This window comes from Dermacentor andersoni, chromosome 1 (genome assembly GCF_023375885.2).
Source record: "Dermacentor andersoni chromosome 1, qqDerAnde1_hic_scaffold, whole genome shotgun sequence".
Taxonomy (NCBI): domain Eukaryota; kingdom Metazoa; phylum Arthropoda; class Arachnida; order Ixodida; family Ixodidae; genus Dermacentor; species Dermacentor andersoni.
In genome coordinates this window covers 29060925-29080621 of record NC_092814.1, presented here as the reverse complement: position 1 = coordinate 29080621, position 19697 = coordinate 29060925, and the positions used below count along the sequence as shown (strand labels likewise).

Sequence of the window (19697 nt, the reverse complement as noted above, 5' to 3'; positions counted from 1 at the left end):
CCGGATTAATTTTGACCGCCTGGGGTTCTTTAACGCGCACCAAATGCACTGTGCACGTTTTTTTTTTTTTTGCATTTCGCCCTCATCGAAATGCGGCCTCTGCACCCTTGGGTTTAACCGCGCAAACGCCGAAGCCACTACGCCGCCACGGCGGGTCGTTAAACACACCACGCACCTTCAAAGTCAGAAACTTCACGTCTCCTCATCGAATTCTTAAGAGAGACTGGTTTGATGGACGTATGGTGAAACCCTTCAGCGGTATTGTGCGAGACGCTCGGGCGGAGCAATTGCCGGCCTTGACCGCCAGGCTAAACCCGCCTGTTGCTACAATTCACCACCACCACCACCACATTATGCAGGATTAAAAAAAAAGAGAAAAATAAGAAGAAGAAGAAAAAAAAAAAGAACAGACTTCCCGTTTATCAATCCATGCGGACGCGCTCTTTGAAGACGGTGCGTTGGGATAAAACATACATTTTACCAGGCCTTGTAGAGAAGTGTAAGAGGGATCATAGAAAGGGCGTTTTCGCCTGCCCTTACATAGGTACATAGGACAGGTGAGCTTTTCCATACAGCGATAAGGTGGTTCTTTCCATAAGGTGGCAATCGGTATTTTTGGTTTCGTGCAACTCTTTGAAAGTACTCTTATAACGGGGTGTGCAGTTGTTCCACAAATTATTTGATCGCAATGTTGCTCATGCTTTTTAGCAACAAGAAGGAGAAGCGGTGTTGAAATTTAGCGAGCAAAATTAGCGCAGCCCGTTGCGTAGCAGCTTTGTAACTGAGATATACTTTAACAGATTATGGGTGACAGTCACCCAAACCAGCTTTATTAGCGAATGTCTTGTTTTTTGTTTACCTGCTTTCTGGAAATTTTCGATTAGGCATCAAAACAGACGGTGAAACGAAATACTGTTCAATATGGTGCACCGCGCCAGTGAAGGTCCTCGGTTACAGATTAGAGCCAGGGCGTAATGTTTTGGTTAAGCTCTAGTATATTTATTACCTCAGGATCAAAATGGAGCGTAAGATAGTTAGAAATATTAGTTCCTATTGTACTGTCTAGGCATACCCATATGGGACCTTGTAAAACTGAATTTCCGCGCAATCTGGAATTGGGAGTTGCAGTCTGTACGTTATGGTCAGTGTGGTGAGCTTTCAGCTTAAGAGATTGCAGTTTCTTTATTTATTTTGTGATCCCCGTATAACATAAGCTTATGGCTCCGATAGTGAGAGACGAAGATCACGGAAAGGTTAACCAAGGCCGTGCAGCTGAACATGGTGCACATGAAACATCTACTGTTTGAAAACTGTCGGCCTCTGTTTCATAAAAATCCTGCATCCGGCCATTATCGAACGTGGAAGTCGATATAACTCCCCTACCACGTTTTTTTTTTCTTTAAAAGAACCTTGCCAGCCACAAGCTAATGCTGACTAAATCAGCTGTTTCGTACTTGGTTGCCGATTGACGCTCAGCGTTATACAAAGTTTTCTAATACAGTACTGGTTAAAGAGCGTGTCGCTACATACAGGCCCGGTTCCCTATTTAACATTGTCGTTGCTTTATCGGCCTCATGGACATGTGCAAAACTCTCCGAAGGTGCAGTTAACGGACAAAATTCTTTCGCACACTATGACAAAGTTGAGACGTACTTTGTATGCGGCGGCCCGCATGAACTGCTTCGCGGGCTGCCGCCAGATGGCCGGCACGGTGACCACCCAGCGCACGTCGTCCGGCAGGATGGTGGTGGCCGACTGCTCGCTCAGCTCCTTTAGCGCCTGGTCCCGGAAGTAGCGCAGTGCGTGCGCGAACACCGTCAGCGCCGCCATGGGACGGCCGTTGGCCGCCCGGATTTCCGTGTCGCGACTCAGGTTCTGCGTAGGCGCGGGCAGAGATCGCGACTTCAGCGATGAACAAGGGCCAGGTTAGTAGAGGTTCCTACGGAAATCACTGGAGGGAACTGCGGCGCCATAGTGTGTCTACGGAACCCGCAAGTACGGCGGTCTTTAGCCATCCACGGGAATGCTGGGTATAGTAGGACATGAACTGGTCTCGAATTCCTGTTTCTATATAGCTTCAAACGGCTTTTGCAAATTAATCACCTTCAAGAAAATATGGCGCTATAAGTTCGCAACAATTATGTATGTGCGCAATAACTTTTAAATAATTTTGTTTGTTTAGAAAGATCATTAATAAAGCCACAAGAACGTCTGAAGCCACAATCACCAAGACTAGACATATTAATGTGCTATCTATCAGCTGACAGACTGCAACGCCAGAGTTACCTGCAGTAGTTTTTGAGAAAACTACCTTTTATTCCCCTACCCCTTTTCCCGAGCACAGGGTAGCCAGCCGGTCTAAGAACTGGCTAACCTCCCTGTCTTTCCGTCTATTTCTCCTCCTATATACATGAATGGTTTGACGACGTCTCAGGCGATGACAGTGCGCCTGATAGAGCGTGCCAATCGTGTTCGCTGCTTGTGCGACTTCCTTCTTGCGCCAACAGGCTTGGGTGTTTGGCTACTAGTTTAGAAAAACACTGACTCGCAGTGGAGTGAAAGAACATGAAAGTATAGCTGTTACGCAAACGTTGTTAATAGCAGCACAAAAAAGGGTGCTACACAAAGTCAGAGTCGCAGAAGCCATAGGCGAAGCCAGCTACGGTCGAATAGCTGAGAATGAAATTAGATAGAAAAACTTTAACGAGTTCAAAGGGCAGCGCCGTATGGTTCGTAAACAGATTCATGCATATGTAGAGTGTGCAAATAGGGCAGAAACTATCGACACTTCTGACTTTTCATGACGTCACGCCACCTGCTCTCGCCAGTTCGGTAAAGGATGGTAGAAGAATATTTTATAGCGCTTTTCTTATTTAATGTTTTTTGCTTGAGCATGAATATCACCTGATTATACGTGTCTCGTATACCACAAACCTGGAGCCTTTGACGAAATAATAAACATCCATAAACTCCCCTTTGAGCCCCCACGTCAGGAAGTGGTGCCGGTCATGTTCCGCCGGCATGCAGACTGACCCGTAATTAACGATTAGGTCCGTCGTCTACCATCTTGACCTTTTCAATCGCTGTACCACGTGGTATACTTTAAAGGTCCCGTAGGTTCGTGATAACGCTCACCTCGTTGCTGTGAAGTGTCATCTTGAACTTCTCAAAGAACATCCACTGCTTGGCCTCTTGCCCGTCGAGGTCGTGGTACACGTCGCGGGCCGTGAAGCCGAACGAGTGGAACTCGCCGTCCGGGTTCAGCAGCAGCGTGGTCGGCGTCTTCTGGTTCACCACGCCCGGGTCACCGCCTGCGCATGCGTCGCACGCGTTGCTCAGTACGCGTGCGTCTCTCCTTCTCGCCTATAAACAACTGTGCACTCCGGACGGATACGAAGCGGAGAAATTCATTAAGACGATGGCGGCAGGACTGCGAAAGCAACGAAAGATATTTTGTTCCGTTTATCTTCCGCAGCACGGGTGTTTGTTATGATACCGCGCCGGCCTTCCGGCGATTTTACAGGATGAAGCTTGCCTTGAACCATAGCACGCTTTCAAACTATTAGCATCATGGGTCAGAGATTGCGTAACTTGTCGCCCAACGTATCGTGCAAGCCGGTGGTTAGTGTAGTTGCTGAGATGAGCAATGTGACATGCTGACGCGGCGCATCCACGCTGATGGCACGTGGGGAACACGAACAAAGATCATAGACTGTGGCAGCGAACTTGTGCTCAGCACAATGTTCCAATAAACGCACCTTTTCCGAACACGCTGGCGTTGCTTGTGTAGAATATGTTGTTTATAATTACCGCGGCAGAAGTAGTCGCCTATGGGTAGATACTGAAAAAGTCAGTATTGAGTAAAACTTGAGAAACTAAATAAATGGGCCAAGTTTATAGTTCAGACTAATTGGCAATTTTTTACGGGCTTTCCAGTCTCGCCTAAAACCAACATTTAGCGCTCCACGGCTGTGTGCCTATTCCATTCCAGCTGCATTTCGAAATCTTGGGCTCCCATACCCATTGCATTCCCATTCCATTCCGAGTGTTTGTAGATGTGGAATGATCCCGGAAGCATATAATTGCGGAGTTGTGGCTCCGCCACTCTGGTATCCTCAATCCTCAATCCTGGTATCCTCTTGTATCCTTTTATGGTAAGCGTGTGTAGATGATATCGGTTTATGAGAATTACTTTTTCGGTTACTTTGACATCTTTCTATGTTCTCTATAATAGCTGTGCGTAGACGACTGTGTCTCCCTATTTATATGTAATGACATTAAGTGTGCGTGTATGCATTTGTTGCTAACGTCGGATGGCGTTAGTACCACCCGACATCGATGCTATGGCTAAATACAGCGTTGGTTACAAGTCTGATCCTATACCAGCTATCTCTGATGTCACCCTCAGCTAACACGAGCGCTTAGAAGGCATACACAGAAAAGGTCTTCGGCTGTGCTTGGGAGTCCCTCAGCCGGCATCGAACAACAAAGTGCTATACGAAGCTGAGTCACGCCCTCTGCGACTTCAGGCTTCCCAGGCTCTGATGATCCAGCTACTATGTTTAAGTGAGACTTCGCCCGGCAAAGCCCTCTTAATACGCGTAGGTAACAGGCCGCGCTCACATTTTTGTGCAGCACTGAACACACTTCGAGTCTTAGGATTACGTGCTGCTCGCGACAGAGGGAAAAGGTAGACCCACCCTGGACGTTCGAGGATATCACATGCAACTTAACTATACCACGACCACAGTCAAGGAGCTGCATTTCAGCTGCAGAAGCCAAGTCGCTAGTTCTGGAACATTTGGACATGACTTACTGGAATCACATCCAAGTATACACAGATGGCTCTGTCAGAGTAGACGAAGATCGCTGCGCAGCTGCATTCTATATTCCCTCTCTGAGTTGTCCGTGGTCTGGCCGTCTGTACTGTATTGCTTCGTCGACAGTTGGGGAAGGCGTCGCAATAGTTGGTGCTCTGCGCAAACTAAACACGTTGCCGCCACAGAATAAGGTCCTCCTTACGCACTCAAAGGCCGCGTTGCAACAACTCTACCGTGGTCTAACGTCCATCAAATTACCGGGGAAAACACTGACACTCGTGAAAGAACTCGGCAACAAAGGCTTCACAGTAAAGTTTCAGTGGATTCCCTCCCACATTGCTGATGCTTTTGCATACGCAGCGCTCCATCATCCTCCCAAAGTCAATGGCCCGAAGAGTAATCAAATTAAGAAAGGTCACATTCGAAATCGCCCTGGGTCACTTTGGATTCCGCCACATATACCATTCGCAACCAACAGATTTCGTCGAGAGGAAGCCTCACTTCTATATTGAATAAGGACAGGATCTGCTAGTACACCAACGTGGTTACTTAGGACGGGGTGCATCAATTCTCCGAACTGTAAGACATGCGACGAGACAGGAGACATTGAACGCTTTCCGTGGTCGGTCGTGCTCAAAATTCCAAGATGAAAGGGACGGTCTACTGAAAAATCTGCAAGAAAAGGAACTTCCGCATGCATGCCTGCAATACGTTGTGTTCCCCGGAGGACCAGTTATAGCCCGCAAAGAAACTTCACGTCTCCTTATCGCACTTTTAAGAGAGACTGGTCTGATGGACATGTGGTGAAACACCACAGTGATTCTATAAGAGACGCCCGGGCGGAGCAATTGCGGTCCTTGATCGCCAGGCTAAACCCGCCTGCTGCTACAACTCACCACCACCACCACCACCACCACAAATACTAGAGTTCTGTCACAGAATAGCTTTCGGCAAGGGTCTCAAGAAGAACAAAGCACGCCTCCAAAGCTGCATTGATTTATTGTACCTTTGTGTAACATAACATGCGTTGGCTATTACAAGAAAATTCCGCTGATTCTATGTTCATTACAGAAAGTGTACCGTGCACTGGGTGCACGTTATAGAACCCCAGTTGGTCAAAATTATTCCGGAGTCGTTCACTACGGCGTTCCTCGTATATCATATCGTGGTTTTGGCAGGTAAAAACAAAGAATTTAATTTAATTTTTTAAGTCGCGTATGGAGGAGAGCAGTACAGGACGACAAATGATGTTACGTAACTTCAAAATCTGTTGTCAGTGAAGCTCTGCCGCGAAATGTACGTTATTTTGTCGCGTGTGGCACGGAGGCGTTGCTTGACAGACAGACGGACGGACGGACGGACGGACGGACAGACACAGACAGACAGACAGACAGACGGACGGACGGACGGACGGACGGACGGACGGACGGACGGACGGACGGACGGACGGACAGACGGACAGACAGACAGACAGACGGACAGACGGACAGACGGACAGACAGACAGACAGACAGACAGACAGACGGACAGACGGACAGACAGACAGACAGACAGACAGACAGACAGACAGACAGACAGACAGACAGACAGACAGACAGACGGACGGACGGACGGACGGACGGACGGACGGACGGACGGACGGACGGACGGACATCTCCTGCTGCACTACGAGTTTCTTGTAATCTCAGAATGCTGTCATACAAGACAGGGAGGGCGTGCCACATTGCGTCTTGGAATTCCGCTGACAAAAATAATGGAGTGAAATCGCTGCTGTGTGGCGAGGACGACTTTAAAACGAGGTCGCTGTTCCTGCCTTCTGCGTCCCAGCGTAGTACGTGTCTAGCTTACTCCCATAGCGGTGTCGTTTTCTGGAGCGGCCACGACTGCCGGCGCGATAGTTGTCGCAAATGCGTTGCCCTTGTGGCAGCAAGCAATGATATACCAGTCTGTAACGACCTAGTCGATTGGTGTGCATGCAACCGCCGCCTTCGTTGCGACTGAGTTCACCATTCCTGACTTGTCCTGCCAATCCATGCGATGCGGCGGCGGCGTTTGAGGTCGTCGTCCTGCAGTTGGCACGTATGTACATGGTGTGCGAGGGGTGACCGCCGCCTCGTAACGTGGATCCCGAGCACCTGCACCGTATCGAACCTGCCGCATCGGGGGCCGGAAAATCGGAAATGATCCCTCGTATATATATCTCGCAATTTATTCGCCCCGGCCGGTACAGCTGACACCGGGTCATTTTTCACGCTTGCTCAGATCATACAAGACGTAAGCGGGGTGGAAAACGTCGACTCCTTCCGACTGTAGCTGGAAGCTTTCTCGAGCGTCGTTGAAATATCAACGCCGTGCATGGTGTAACGAGAAACGTTTTCCTCTGTTCCGGCCGAATCGCGCCGTGTTCAAAATCAGGTGCACATCCTGCATATTATCAACGACCACAAAACAGGGCGAGCAGACCCGCGCTCGTGTTTCTTTGTCGTTCGCAATGTTTTCACTACGGCCGCAGAAGTTGGTGAAAGGTTGAGTTTTCAGAACTTAGCGTGGAATTTAGGCAGATGGTGTGGTGCTTGTACGGAAAATTATCCAACCGGTGCATGTTTCGATTCGAAGAAGGATGCACTGGGTGAAACGAAATGTTATTTTCTTCCCGAATTTCGTGCTGCGAAAGCTGTTGTGCCTAAAGGTGTACAACATAACATTTCAATTCTTTTGCACGTGCAGCATGCAGAAAATTGTTTGATAAGTCCGTGCTGTCCTTGTAGCTTCGGCGAAAAATAGAGGACAAGAAAGGTTTTTTTTTCTGCTTACAGCCTTAAGGAGAGATTTAGTAGCTTCCAAGTCACCTAAAAGAAAAACAGAAGCCTGCAGCATTGCTGAAGGAGTAGCTGAGGTACTTATGTTGCAAAACGCGCCGATTCTTAAAGAAACAAAAGGACAACAGAGAAAGAGAGAGAATAATAATAATAAAGAAGAAAGAAAGAAAAATGTAAGTAATATATATCTTGAAGCCTGCTCACTATTATGTTCAGCATTTCGGGCATGAGAAGCGCGTGCGCTCGATATGCTGTTTAGCTGGAAACGTGGCCTACGTGCATGCATTTTTTCATAAAATTTGTGATTGTGTAGAAGAAAGCAGAGAGGGAAAAAACTCCAGTGGTGGCACCGTAACCACTGTCTACCGACGGCCTGAACATCGGCCAGCAGAGGGAGGGGTAAAAACTCGACAGAATACAAAGAAACCCACTTCTAACCCACTTCTATTCATCATGCAGGTTTTCCTTTCTGCTGTCACACGCGTGCTGCTGCCTGCGATGGTGATGTCAGCGAGCGTCGTGAGGGAACCGCCAGATCTGCGCACCGGGATTGACGTGACTAGCTGGCGCATACGCGCCGACAGTCATTCCGCCTCTCCAAACGCGCCACCACCTCAAAACTGGATGCTTGAGCAATTGCCGAGAGCCCTGCTGTCATCGACAACAATTGCAGAGCCAGCTATAAAGGAACCACGGCCATCACCCGCGCTCTGTGGGCTTGGTGGCTGTGCCACAACACACACCAGTAACCCACTTCTATTCATCATGCAGGTTTGGGAATCAGACTACCTTTATACTAAGAGAACTAGCAATTACTTTTTGGTGCAGCTTCCGAGCCCGCAGTTCTGCTTTGATGTTGTTTGTGAGTGTCTTAGTGTGATTAGATCTGTTTTGTTACAGTCAGGGGATATTGGAATGAACCCTGGTCCTGATACTGATGCTGTGCTTGCCGAACTGAAAAAAACTGTCCGCTGGCCAAACCACAATAATAGCCGACATGCAGGGCCCTAAAAAGCCAATGTACGGCTACAAGTGCTGCACTCGCCGACTTAAGCACGAGGTTAGCGGATCTAGAGGGCCAGTATCAGAAACTACTACCAATGCAAATCGAGATACAGACTACACGGGCGGTTACCGAGCAAACAGCAAGGCTTGTTCACGCTCTGAATGCCCGCGTTGACAATGCAGAGGATCGCTCAAGGCGAAACAATATTGTGTTTTACGGCCTTCCTGACGCAGCAGCGTCAGAAACGTCGGCCGCGTCTGAAGAAAAAATTTTACGTCTATGCCCAGACCACCTGAACGTGCCACTTGAACCTCAAGACATGGAGCGAGCGCATCGTGTTGGTCGCTATTCTGCTAATCGCCCGCGCCCACTAATTGTTAGGTTTAATCATTAGAAGAAAAAAGAAATGGTGCTCTCAAATGGGCGCAAACTTAAGGGCACTGATCTCGGCATGGGTGAGGATTTTTCCCCAGCAGTTAGAGACGCCCGCAGGCAACTTGTTTCGTTTGCGAAAGCCAGATCTGTGCCATTTTCTTTGCGCTTTAAAACTCTTTTCATTGGTTCTAAGCGCTACGTGTTCGATGACGCATCGCAAACAGTGAAAGAAATATAGCAGTCATCACATCGTCAAAAAACAAGTCACCCCCCTCGAACGAAACCTATAGCGCATGTTTCCCTTTCAATAATTTATACCAACATACGAAGCTTCATTCCAAAACGAGAACACGTGTCTAACCTCGTGCTGTCGTCCAACAGCAACGTTCTTGTACTCACGGAAACGTAGCTTTGTAACGACATCTATGACACGGAAGTGTTGGCTGATTTGCCAAACTTCAGCGTCTTTTGAAAAGATCGTGCCGGAACTAGAGGAGGAGGTGTGCTTATTGCCGTTAGTCAACAGTTATCGTGCTCTGCTATTAACATAACATCAGAATTAGAAATACTGTTTATTTTATGCCACGCCGCCCCACTGTCTATTATTTTAGGTGTATGTTACAGGCTCCCTCGCAATAGCGCCGACTTCGCTCGTAATCTAAACAATGCACTAAATGTGGTTTGCTCTCGCTATCCTAATGCCGACCTTCTTCTTTCTAGAGACTTTAACTTACCAGACATTGATTGGCGCAACACAGTACCCTCTCTAGTAAGCCAAACCGAAGCTCGAGATTTTCTCGACGTTTGCCTCAACTTTAATCTGACACAGCTCATATTAGAGCCAACACGCGTCACCCAAGACACTGCAAACATATTAGATTTAGTACTGGTCAACCGTCCAGACAGTTTGTCGTCCATCACCTTTCTTAGAGAAATTAGTGATCACAAGGTCGTCCATGCTTCTTTTCGCTTTGCTCCAGCTCTGCGGCAGAAGCGCGAGAAAACTATACACTTATACGAGAAAGGTAATTATGATGCAATATGTGAACTTTTACAGAATTTTCTACCTTCCTTCCAAGATACGTTTCATAACCGCAGCATTCATGAAACTTGGCTGATATTCAAACAAAAAATAAACAACTTAGCGAACCGGTTCATACCCCAAATCACCTTTCGAACACATGAACAAAAACCATGGTTTAACAATTCGTTAAAAAGACTAGAAAACAAAAAGAAACGCATGTATCGTGCCGCAAAATGCAGGATGAACACGTGTGCATGGGAAAAGTACTACACTGCTGAACGCGCATACCTATCGGCGATTCGCAAGGCGAAATGTGCATTCTTTGGTGATGACCTTCGGAAACTTTTAATCAATAACAAAAAAAAATTCTGGCAGGCGATAAACCCTCAAGAAAGGCACAGTGTAACACTTGCCAATGAAGGTGGTGAAACGGTCGACGAGGTAGAGTGCGCGAACCTTTTTAATGCAGCTTTTGTCTCTGTATTTACAGAAGAGCCTACCACGTCCCCTTTTTCTTCGCGTACTAATGCAACAAGCGCTATGCCAACCATTACATTTTCCCCAGATGGCATCTTATCGTTAATTGACAATCTTAAACTCACATCGTCAGCCGGCGTGGATAGCATTAATTCGAAACTGTTAAAGAATACTAAACACGTCACCGCGGTATTCCTGTGTTTGCTATTCTCGCAGTCACTTTCAACTGGTGAAATACCCTATGACTGGAAGGTGGGGAGGGTTGTTCCCATCCACAAAGCAGGTGACAGGAATTGCCCGCTTAATTATCGCCCCATTTCACTAATGAGTGTGCCCTGTAAGCTCATGGAACACGTCATGTACATAGAAATCATGAAGTTTCTTGACTCGAACAAATACTTTCATTCTTCACAGCATGGGTTCCGCAAAGGATTTTCCTGCGAAACACAACTGGCCATTTTCTTGCATGATATTCACACCATTTAGGTTCTAACCTCGAAACAGACGCGATATTTCTAGATTTTGCAAAAGCGTTCGACAAGGTACCACACCAATGTTTACTACTAAAACTTTCTCTTGCGAACCTTCACCCCGACATTTTGCAATGGATTGAAGCGTTCTTGACAAACCGATCTCAGTTCGTTACAGTTAACAACCGCGCATCTAACCACCTACCAGTTACTTCCGGTGTACCGCAAGGATCTGTTCTTGGACCCCTACTCTTCTTAATATACATCAATGACCTACCCCTGCACGTGTCTTGCAACGTTCGTTTGTTCGCAGACGACTGCATCATTTATCGAACAATTTCTAGCACATCTAATCAAGACTTACTTCAGGGGGACATTAACTGTTTACAGCAATGGTGCGACTGGTGGTTAATGGAACTTCATCCTATGAAGTGCAACTTGATGGTATTTTCTCGTTGGCGAGACCCATTTTCTTATCAATACGCAATAACATTCCCGTGCGTGCTGCGCAGTCTTACAAGTACCTAGGTGTTACTATATCTAACGACTTATCCTGGCGAACACACGTCAGTAACATCGTTTCATCTGCTAACAAATCACTGGGTTTTCCCAAGCGTCGTCTGAAACGTGCCCCCAAACCTGTTAAAAACTACTGGCCTACCAGTCAATAGTCCGACCGAAACTGGAATATGCATCCGCCATATGGAATCCACGCCAACCATATCTCATCAACGCACTCGAAGCCGTTCAAAACCGCACCGCAAGGTTCATCCATTCTAATTATTCATATGACGTGGGCATATCTTACTTAAAGAAAGAATTGAATTTACTTCCCCTTTGTACGCGCCGGCGCCCTGGAACCCTTTCACTTTTCCATAAGTTTCATCACAGCTCGCTTAATCTACCACCCTATATCCTCCCCGCAGCCCGAACATCTCATCGTACACGGCACACTTTTCAAGTGGGCCGCCCTCGCATGCGCACTGTTTCCTTTTCCGCCTCATTCTTTTGTCATGCCGCTACAGATTGGGACAACCTGCCCCACCAAATCGCCGCCATCATTTGCCCTTGTACGTTCACGGAGTGTCACTGCGCACTTTTCACAATGAAAATGACTTGTGTTAACAGACTTATATGCTCGTGCAACTTTAGTTTGTATTATTTAGGTCTATGTATTTACGCTGACGTATGTAACACTTTAGCTCATGTAGTTTTTTGTTGTTGTTTGCGCGTTCAGTTATGTATTATGCAGATTATGTACTAATGTATTTCCACCCCTTATGTAATACCCCTATCAAGGGGTCTTTAAGGTAATAAAATGAAATGAAATGAAAGTACGAAGGGAACGAGAGTGAAAAAAGAAGAAAGTGGGGTGGGCGTAAGGAGAAGCAAAAAGGTGCTATTTACAACATTGACAAAAGCTGTGAGAATTTGCGCGCTCGGAGTGCACGCGGAAGTGCTGACATACGCGGAAGTGCCTAAGCAGGGCTGGCGAAAAAGTGAATGCTGCAGCTGCAAGTCGATTGCTCAAGGTTGTTTTCATGTGCGCTTCCAGAGCCGCCCAAGTCATTGGGTAAGAAAGAGGGCCACGCAACCGCACGAAGCATTAGGAAAAAGAAGGCAATAAAATGAAAGTGGGACGGGGGCCTGTTCTCAGAGTGCGCTGGACACTTTATAACGATGCCTCAGCTCAAGGTTCGAAGACAATGGCGGGACGCAATTACGCGCCGGATCGGCGGCACCTGAAGGTCTTGAACCGAGCGCGAGCCTTGTGGGTCCCCCCTTCCACCCTCTCCGCCAACGGGGCGGCCGAGAGGCGGATGAGCTCGTTGCCGGCTGTATAGGGACCGGGCGTCTCGGCAGCATGCAGCTGGCTTCCGGCAATTCACGTCGCTGACGCGCCGTAAGGATGGGTCGACCGAAGTGAAATATTACACTCGAGAAAGCGTCGGGCACTGGCGTGCGCACGCCCACCCATGTGCGTGCTTTCTTCATTTTTTTTCTCCTTATAAAATACATGTTACGGTAGGTTAGTTTTCATCTAGAGTGTATATAAGGTGAGCGATCACAAGAAGGAACGGGCAAGAAATGAGCTAAGAACAACGCTTCTTTCACTTCGCTATGTCCTGCAACCTGAGGCGAGTTCTGACAATTAACATCCATCACGCCTTCTAAGCGACGACGAACGTAAGTGTTAAGGTGTCTGAGAAGGCAGTTATTACGAGTACCCTCTATTTAAAGCATCTTGCATACATGAACGACGCAGTGTGCACTGTACCGTTAGACATGCGTGACGCCATAAACTCTTTTTCGACTTGCATGTATGTTCTGCATTGTCGTCAACGTACTTTCGCTTGAGAAGTGACGGTGTTGCGCACGAGATACTGTGGCGAACTAAATATCAGCGACAAGAAGAGATGCCTCGTCGTGGATGACACTGCAAGCCACTTATTTCTTTTACCTACATTGTGCGCCACAATCTGGTACGCACCAGCTCGTCCCATGTGGTGTCCCTGTATACGCTATACAGGAACACTATAGTCCCATGCAGTGGCGTGCGTCGTACAGACGTAATGGAATACAGACGTGGGCGCTGGCAAAGCTCATAGTCGCTTTCTCTGAGGAGCTATTAAGAGTAAAGTAAATTAAATTCTGTGTTTTTCCGTGCCAAAACTATGATACGATTATGAGGCACGCCGTAGTGTGAGGACTCCGGATTAAGTATATATGGCCACCTGGGGTTCATCAATGTGCACAAAATGCACGGTACCCACGGGCGTTTCTGCGTTTCACCCCCCTCGAAATGCGGCCGACGAGGCGGGGTATTGAGCCTGCGCCCTCGTGCTTAGCAGCACAAAGCCGTAGTCACTAAGCCACCACGGCTGGTGCCATTAAAAGCAAAACATATAAAGGACTGTGCTGAGGCACAATGTTCGCCTTCTTTTGTCTATGCATAGGTGTCGACTGAGCGATCACGATACGATGCTTCAATTTGTGCAGCGCGCAAGAAAGCAAAGAAATGTTTCGCATTTAAATATTTCAAGCGGCACCGAAATTGGACTCAATAAAATGCCCATGAGGCTAATCTACTAGATAGGGCTAAATGCCAACGAAGCATTGCTAAAACCAACAAAAAGAAGTCACGCATGACAAGAAAATCCCAGAGTCGATGGAAAGTCGAGTGAATTTAGTTTACAAATGTGGTAGAAATAAAAGCACATATGCAATAAAAAAATGAAGCTCATCCCACGCACTGTGGGAATCGATGTTATGCGAAGCATTTTGCGGGTAGCTGGCTACCTAGCATCGTTTGGGATTCCGCTAAGCGTTACCAGGTGGACCAACGGGTTTTTGTAAGATGAACAGCTATGTGTCTGACGCAAACGTATGTGTGACGACAGCAGCAAGACGATGGCGACGATGACCGTGTTACGCCGACGGCACGAGTCCCACTTCGGCCGTTCGGCACGAGCTTACGGCATGCCGATTGTTGGGTTCTACATAGGTAGCAGACGAGCGTAAGCGAAAGAAGCTCAAATTGCGACGACATCAGCGACTATGTGTTATACAGTCGTGGCGTGTCATGTGGCGTATTCTAAAACGACGATAGCATTTGCATTCCGGCGATTAAATGTTAAAACCTGTACTACCTGGGCCGATCGTGAAGGCGGTATACAGCGTCGCACAGTTTCTGCGATGCTGCTACAAGGAAAGTACTGGGGAATGCGGGCCTATCCCGTAGGTGGTGCAGTCTAACACAGCATCTCAAAGCGCGAGCTGTCACGAGTTTACGACTGTCAGGGCCTTTCTCACAGACTGCAACCGTAGGATTAGGTTCGCTTCGCACTGATACCATCAAGCTAGCACATCACATGGCTCGGCATTATCCCCAACGCTCTTTAATATCGCCGTGACCGAATTACCACCTCTTATTAGCCACTATCCTCAACCTGCAACATGTTCTATAAGTGGAGGACATGACCCTCTGCGTGACCAAGGGCACATGTAGGACACGCTGCAAGAGGCGGTGAACGTAGTCCAGTATTACGCGCGAGCAGGCGGGTTAACATGCTCTGCGGAAAAGTCAGAACTCCTGCTTGTTCGCTGCGCGCAACGCAATCCCAACAACGTACCCCAAATCATGGTCACCCTAGAGGACCATCCAGTCCCCTGCGTACAGAAACTCTGCGTCCTTGGCATCCACATTCAAGCAGATCTGAACGCAACCCACACCATTAGCCTCTTAGAATAACAAGATGCCAAATCACGCATATGATCCGCCGCATAACTAACCGGAGGCATGGACTTCGGGATTGGGACGTTCTATACATACAGGTTCTGTCCTGAAAGTAATGTCAGTAAGGCCATTAAAAATCATTTACTGAATTTATCGTTACAAGTGTTTAAAAATCTTCAAAATACTCTCCTTTTGCGTCGATGCATCGGCTCCAGCGAGACTTCCAGCTCTCGAATGCGTCGCGGTAGTCCTCCTCCAGAATGGCCTTTAAAGCTGCGATGCAAGCTGCTTTGATCCCGTCCACTGTCCCAAATGCTTGCCTTTCAGGGGTTTTTTGAGGCGTGGAAACAGAAAAAAGACGGGGGGAGCTAAGTCTGGGCTGTACGGGGGCTGGGGGATCGTTGGCACCCCTGCTTTAACCAGGTAGTCGGCACTGTGGGCCGGCGCATTATCGTGGTGCAACTTCCAGTTGTCTGTGATGTCCGGCCGGATGCGTTGAACCCTGCCTTTCAGTCTTTTGAGGACTTCCACTTGAAATTTGGAATTCACAGTGGTTCCAGGCTCTACAAACACGTGATGAACCAGTCCGTGGAAGTAAAAAAAAACGATGAGCATAATCTTGATTATTGATTTGCTCATCCTGGCTTTCTTCTGGCGTGGGGACGAGTGCGTGTGCCACTCCAATGATTGCCTTTTGGTCTCCGGGTCATATTCAAATTCCGAAGTCTCGTCACCTGTAATGACGCTGTCCAAAAATTTTCGATCACGTTTGCACATGTCGATGTTTTCTTGGCACGTTTCAACGCGGCGTGACTTTTGGTCGTCAGTGAGCACTTCTGGAACCATTTTTGCACACACCTTCCGCATGCCGATATCGTTTGTAACGATTTCATGAACTTGAGTTTTCGGAAGGTTTAAGATGTCGGCCATTGAACGAACACTTAATTCGTCGGTCTGAGTTCAACAGTTCCCTCACTCGCGTCACATTGTCAGCCGTGGTGGTCGTGGATGGCCGTCCGGCGCGGTCCTCGTCGTCGACCTCCTCCCGGCCTTCCAAAAAGGCCTTGTGCCACCGAAACACTTGCCGATCTGACAAAGCATGTTCTTTGTAAGCAGTCTTGAGCATAGTAATAGTTTCCGCAGCGGTGTTGCCAAGTTTCACGCAAAACGTGATCGCAAATCTTTTTTCTTACGAGCGCTGCATTTTCACTTGCACAAGGATAAAAAACAACTCTCATGGACAGGTCCGTCTACACTCTCCGATGCTTGGAGCACACTGAGCGACGGAGTGCTGCCGGGTTTCCCCACTACCAGTTTCAACCGGTTAGACCGCGCTCCGACGTACAGTCGCGTCACAATAAATTCACTGACATTACTTTGAGGACAGACCCTGTATATAATAAACACCTGGATAGTCAGCCGGATCACCTACCATGCTCGCTTTCAAAACGTCACCCTCGTCCAAGAGAAAAGACTTGGCATTATTTTCCGCAAAGCTATCAAGGAAACACGGAGACTACCCACACAGGCATCCATTGAACGGTTTCTAGCAATGTGGCGCACTTCAACCTAAAGAAACTAATAGAAACCCAATGCATTAGTCACATGCGGAGGCTCCGCAATACTCAAGTGGGAGAACGGCTGATTGCTGGGATATACTCCAAACCGAGACGCATACAACACAACCTCGAAACATCTACCTTCCAATCTCCGAGCAAGAATTACCATCGAGCTACTGCCGCTCAACATGCACCCTGAGCACGACGCTGGGCGCAGACAGGCAAGTGTGATATATCTTAGACGCCTAATTAGTCAGTCTCGCCCAAACACCCTACTATACACAGATGCCGCTAGACACCACTCCCTCGAATATACAGTTGGAGCAGTGAGTAACAATTAGTACGACACGCTAGACTCGATGTCAGTGTCTACGAAACAAATATCGGAGGACGAAGAGTGTGCCGTAGCTTTGTCCATTGCCCACGCCGTCCAAAACCTTCCTCACACAGAATCTATCGCCATCTTCACCGATTCGCAGGACGCGCGCCGCGCCTTCACACGCGGCATCGTCTCACAACACACACACATCACATTCTCCACAATGCGCACCACACACCACATACGTTCCCACTTGTCAGGACATCAGAGCATGCCTCTCTCCCCGGTCATGACTGCGCACACACAACTGCCGAGATCTCATTCGTCGGAAACCGGAGGAAGAGCTGCCCAACGCACACGAAGAGGACTCAAACGCAGGAACCTTAGGATACTGAGACACTCGCGTACTACAGACCAGAGCGCCTTCGGTATCCTCCACCACACAATACACTGACTAGGGAGGACGCCGCTGGGATGCGTCAACCGCAGGTCAATACATTACCTAACCTCCACTTCTTTCAAATGTTGCACCCAACTTCCTGCCCAGATAGGTGCCCGATTCCGACGTTATTTCACGTAACTCTGAAATGACTGCGTCCGCCAGCCGGGTATACTCTCTCTATTCCTTTCATATCCTAACCCTGCAACAATGGGAGGCCGTGCTGCGTGACGGAAGCCCGGGGTTCCAGCTGGCGTTGGTCCGTCGTGCACGGAACGTGGGATTAGCTATTGCGGCCCTGGATTAAGGGCCGCACTAGACATTTTCTCGTAAGACTTCAACAAAATGTTCTTTCTTTCTCTCTCTCACGAGGAATAAGCACTAGGAACTGACACGTGACGTACGCGCCAGACGCCTTAAAGAGCTAGTCGGCTTTGGCACGAGAGGAGTATGCGTGCGATCATGTCCCTGCTGGGTAATGAGTATTGGGTGGGCTTTGCTCGAACGGCAGAGGTTCGATTTTACTGTCTGTCATGCATTAATCTTTATTACAGAGGTCCAAAGTATGGCGAGACACGAAATGCCTACTTACCGCAAATTGCCTGGAAGGAGGCAAATAATACTTCGCCTCAAATGCAGGCCCATTAAGATGTCATCAGTAGCATACGGGTTAACAGCGCAAGCTGTAAAGCTGAATACTATAAAAACAACTTTTAGTACGGATCCCAACCATGTCTAGGCCACTACTTTAATAAATTCTAAGTTTCGAATATGAACAAGAAGAAAACGATATATTGGGGGAATTGCTTGACGGTCCTAGAACAGACTATAATCTGCTTGTGATGACACATGGCATATTTGAAAGGCAGCAACAAATACGAACGCAAGACAGAGGAGAGGAAACGCCATTCTCTGTGTTTGGAAAGATTGGATGCGCTTTGTAGGCGATCACAAGGAAGAAGACGGGACAGGCGCACGGTGTCCCACTCGTTTTCTCGGCTCCCTGCAAGCTGAGTCACCTTTGCACCCGCATTGGGAGACTTCACGCCAAAAAGAAGCAAGGTGGCTGTGGCGTGAAACACAAGAACCCCCATGTAGATTGCCAAGTTGGTGTTATTTATCAGATTCCCCTGACATGTGGCAAAACCTACACAGGCCAGACGGGCCGTTGTTTGAACGTGCGAATCCGTGAACACGAAAGGTCTATTAAAAACCGGGAGCAACGTCATTTACCCGTGCATTGCCTAGATCATAAATGCAGGCCTCTGCTCAACCAGGTTAAGATCCTGCGCAAGTGCAGCAACGAAAAAGCACGGGAACTTCTAGAGGCATATCATATAAAAAAGAAGGGACAAGCATCCATCAGTGACACATCGATCATACTTTACAATAGGGAGGCACGTTTCCTAGAAAATAGGATTAGCTGAGCCACGCCATTGGGTTTTTTCTGATTTTGTGTTTTTCTCCTCTCATCTGCTGCTGATACCCTGATGTGCCTGCACTGACATGAATTGATAATTAAGATTTGCGCCTGTCACGTCTTCTTCCTTGTGACCCGCCGTGGTTGCTCAGTGGCTATGGTGTTGGGCTTCTGAGCACGAGGTCGCGGGATCGAATCCCGACAACGGCGGCCGCATTTCGGTGGGGGCGAAATGCAAAAACACCCGTGTACTTGGATTTAGGTGCACGTTAAAGAACCCCAGGTGGTCGAAATTTGCTGAGTCCTCCACTACGGCGTGCCTCATAATCAGAAAGTGGTTTTGGCACGTTAAAACCCCATAATTTTTAATTTTTTCTTCCTTGTGATCGTCTACAAAGCGCATCCAATCTTTCCCAATACAATGAACCAACTTCAACAATGAACCAACCAATGAACCAACTAAACTACTTCTGTGTGTTGCGTCCGTGCTTTGCGCCGCCGTTCACATTTTAGCCAAAGTATCGCTCTTACTACAGTATTACAGTGTAGAAATAGCCAGACAAGGAAGAGAACTGGCTTTCTGGATGTTAGCGGTGTGTGACAGTGTAAGCAAGAAGCTTTTGTGGAACATTCTTAGAGAATAAGGCATTGGTGAAGAAACTGTATAAATACTTTGAAAATAATACACTACAAGAATCATGGGAAGGGCTAAATAATGAAGCTACAGTAGAT

General features: G+C 47.8%; 1 protein-coding gene and 1 long non-coding RNA gene across 4 annotated transcripts in view; one reads left to right on the top strand and one right to left on the bottom strand.

Annotated features, from left to right (window-relative positions):
- LOC126545470 (heat shock 70 kDa protein 12A-like) overlaps positions 1–19697 on the bottom strand; it is a 200060-nt gene that overhangs the window by 35858 nt on the left and 144505 nt on the right. For all 3 annotated transcript variants that reach the window (XM_050193347.2, XM_050193349.2, XM_050193350.2), the window contains 2 exons: positions 3136–3311; positions 1654–1875 (listed from right to left, as the gene is read on the bottom strand). In XM_050193347.2, coding sequence (XP_050049304.1) covers positions 1654–1875; positions 3136–3311 — 398 coding nt within the window. The remainder of the gene's footprint in view (positions 1–1653; positions 1876–3135; positions 3312–19697) is intronic.
- Positions 1–19697, top strand: part of LOC129380417 (uncharacterized) — a 45210-nt gene that overhangs the window by 19775 nt on the left and 5738 nt on the right. Inside the window, exon 3 of the long non-coding RNA XR_008608425.1 lies at positions 8099–8410. This is a non-coding gene — a long non-coding RNA (uncharacterized lncRNA). The remainder of the gene's footprint in view (positions 1–8098; positions 8411–19697) is intronic.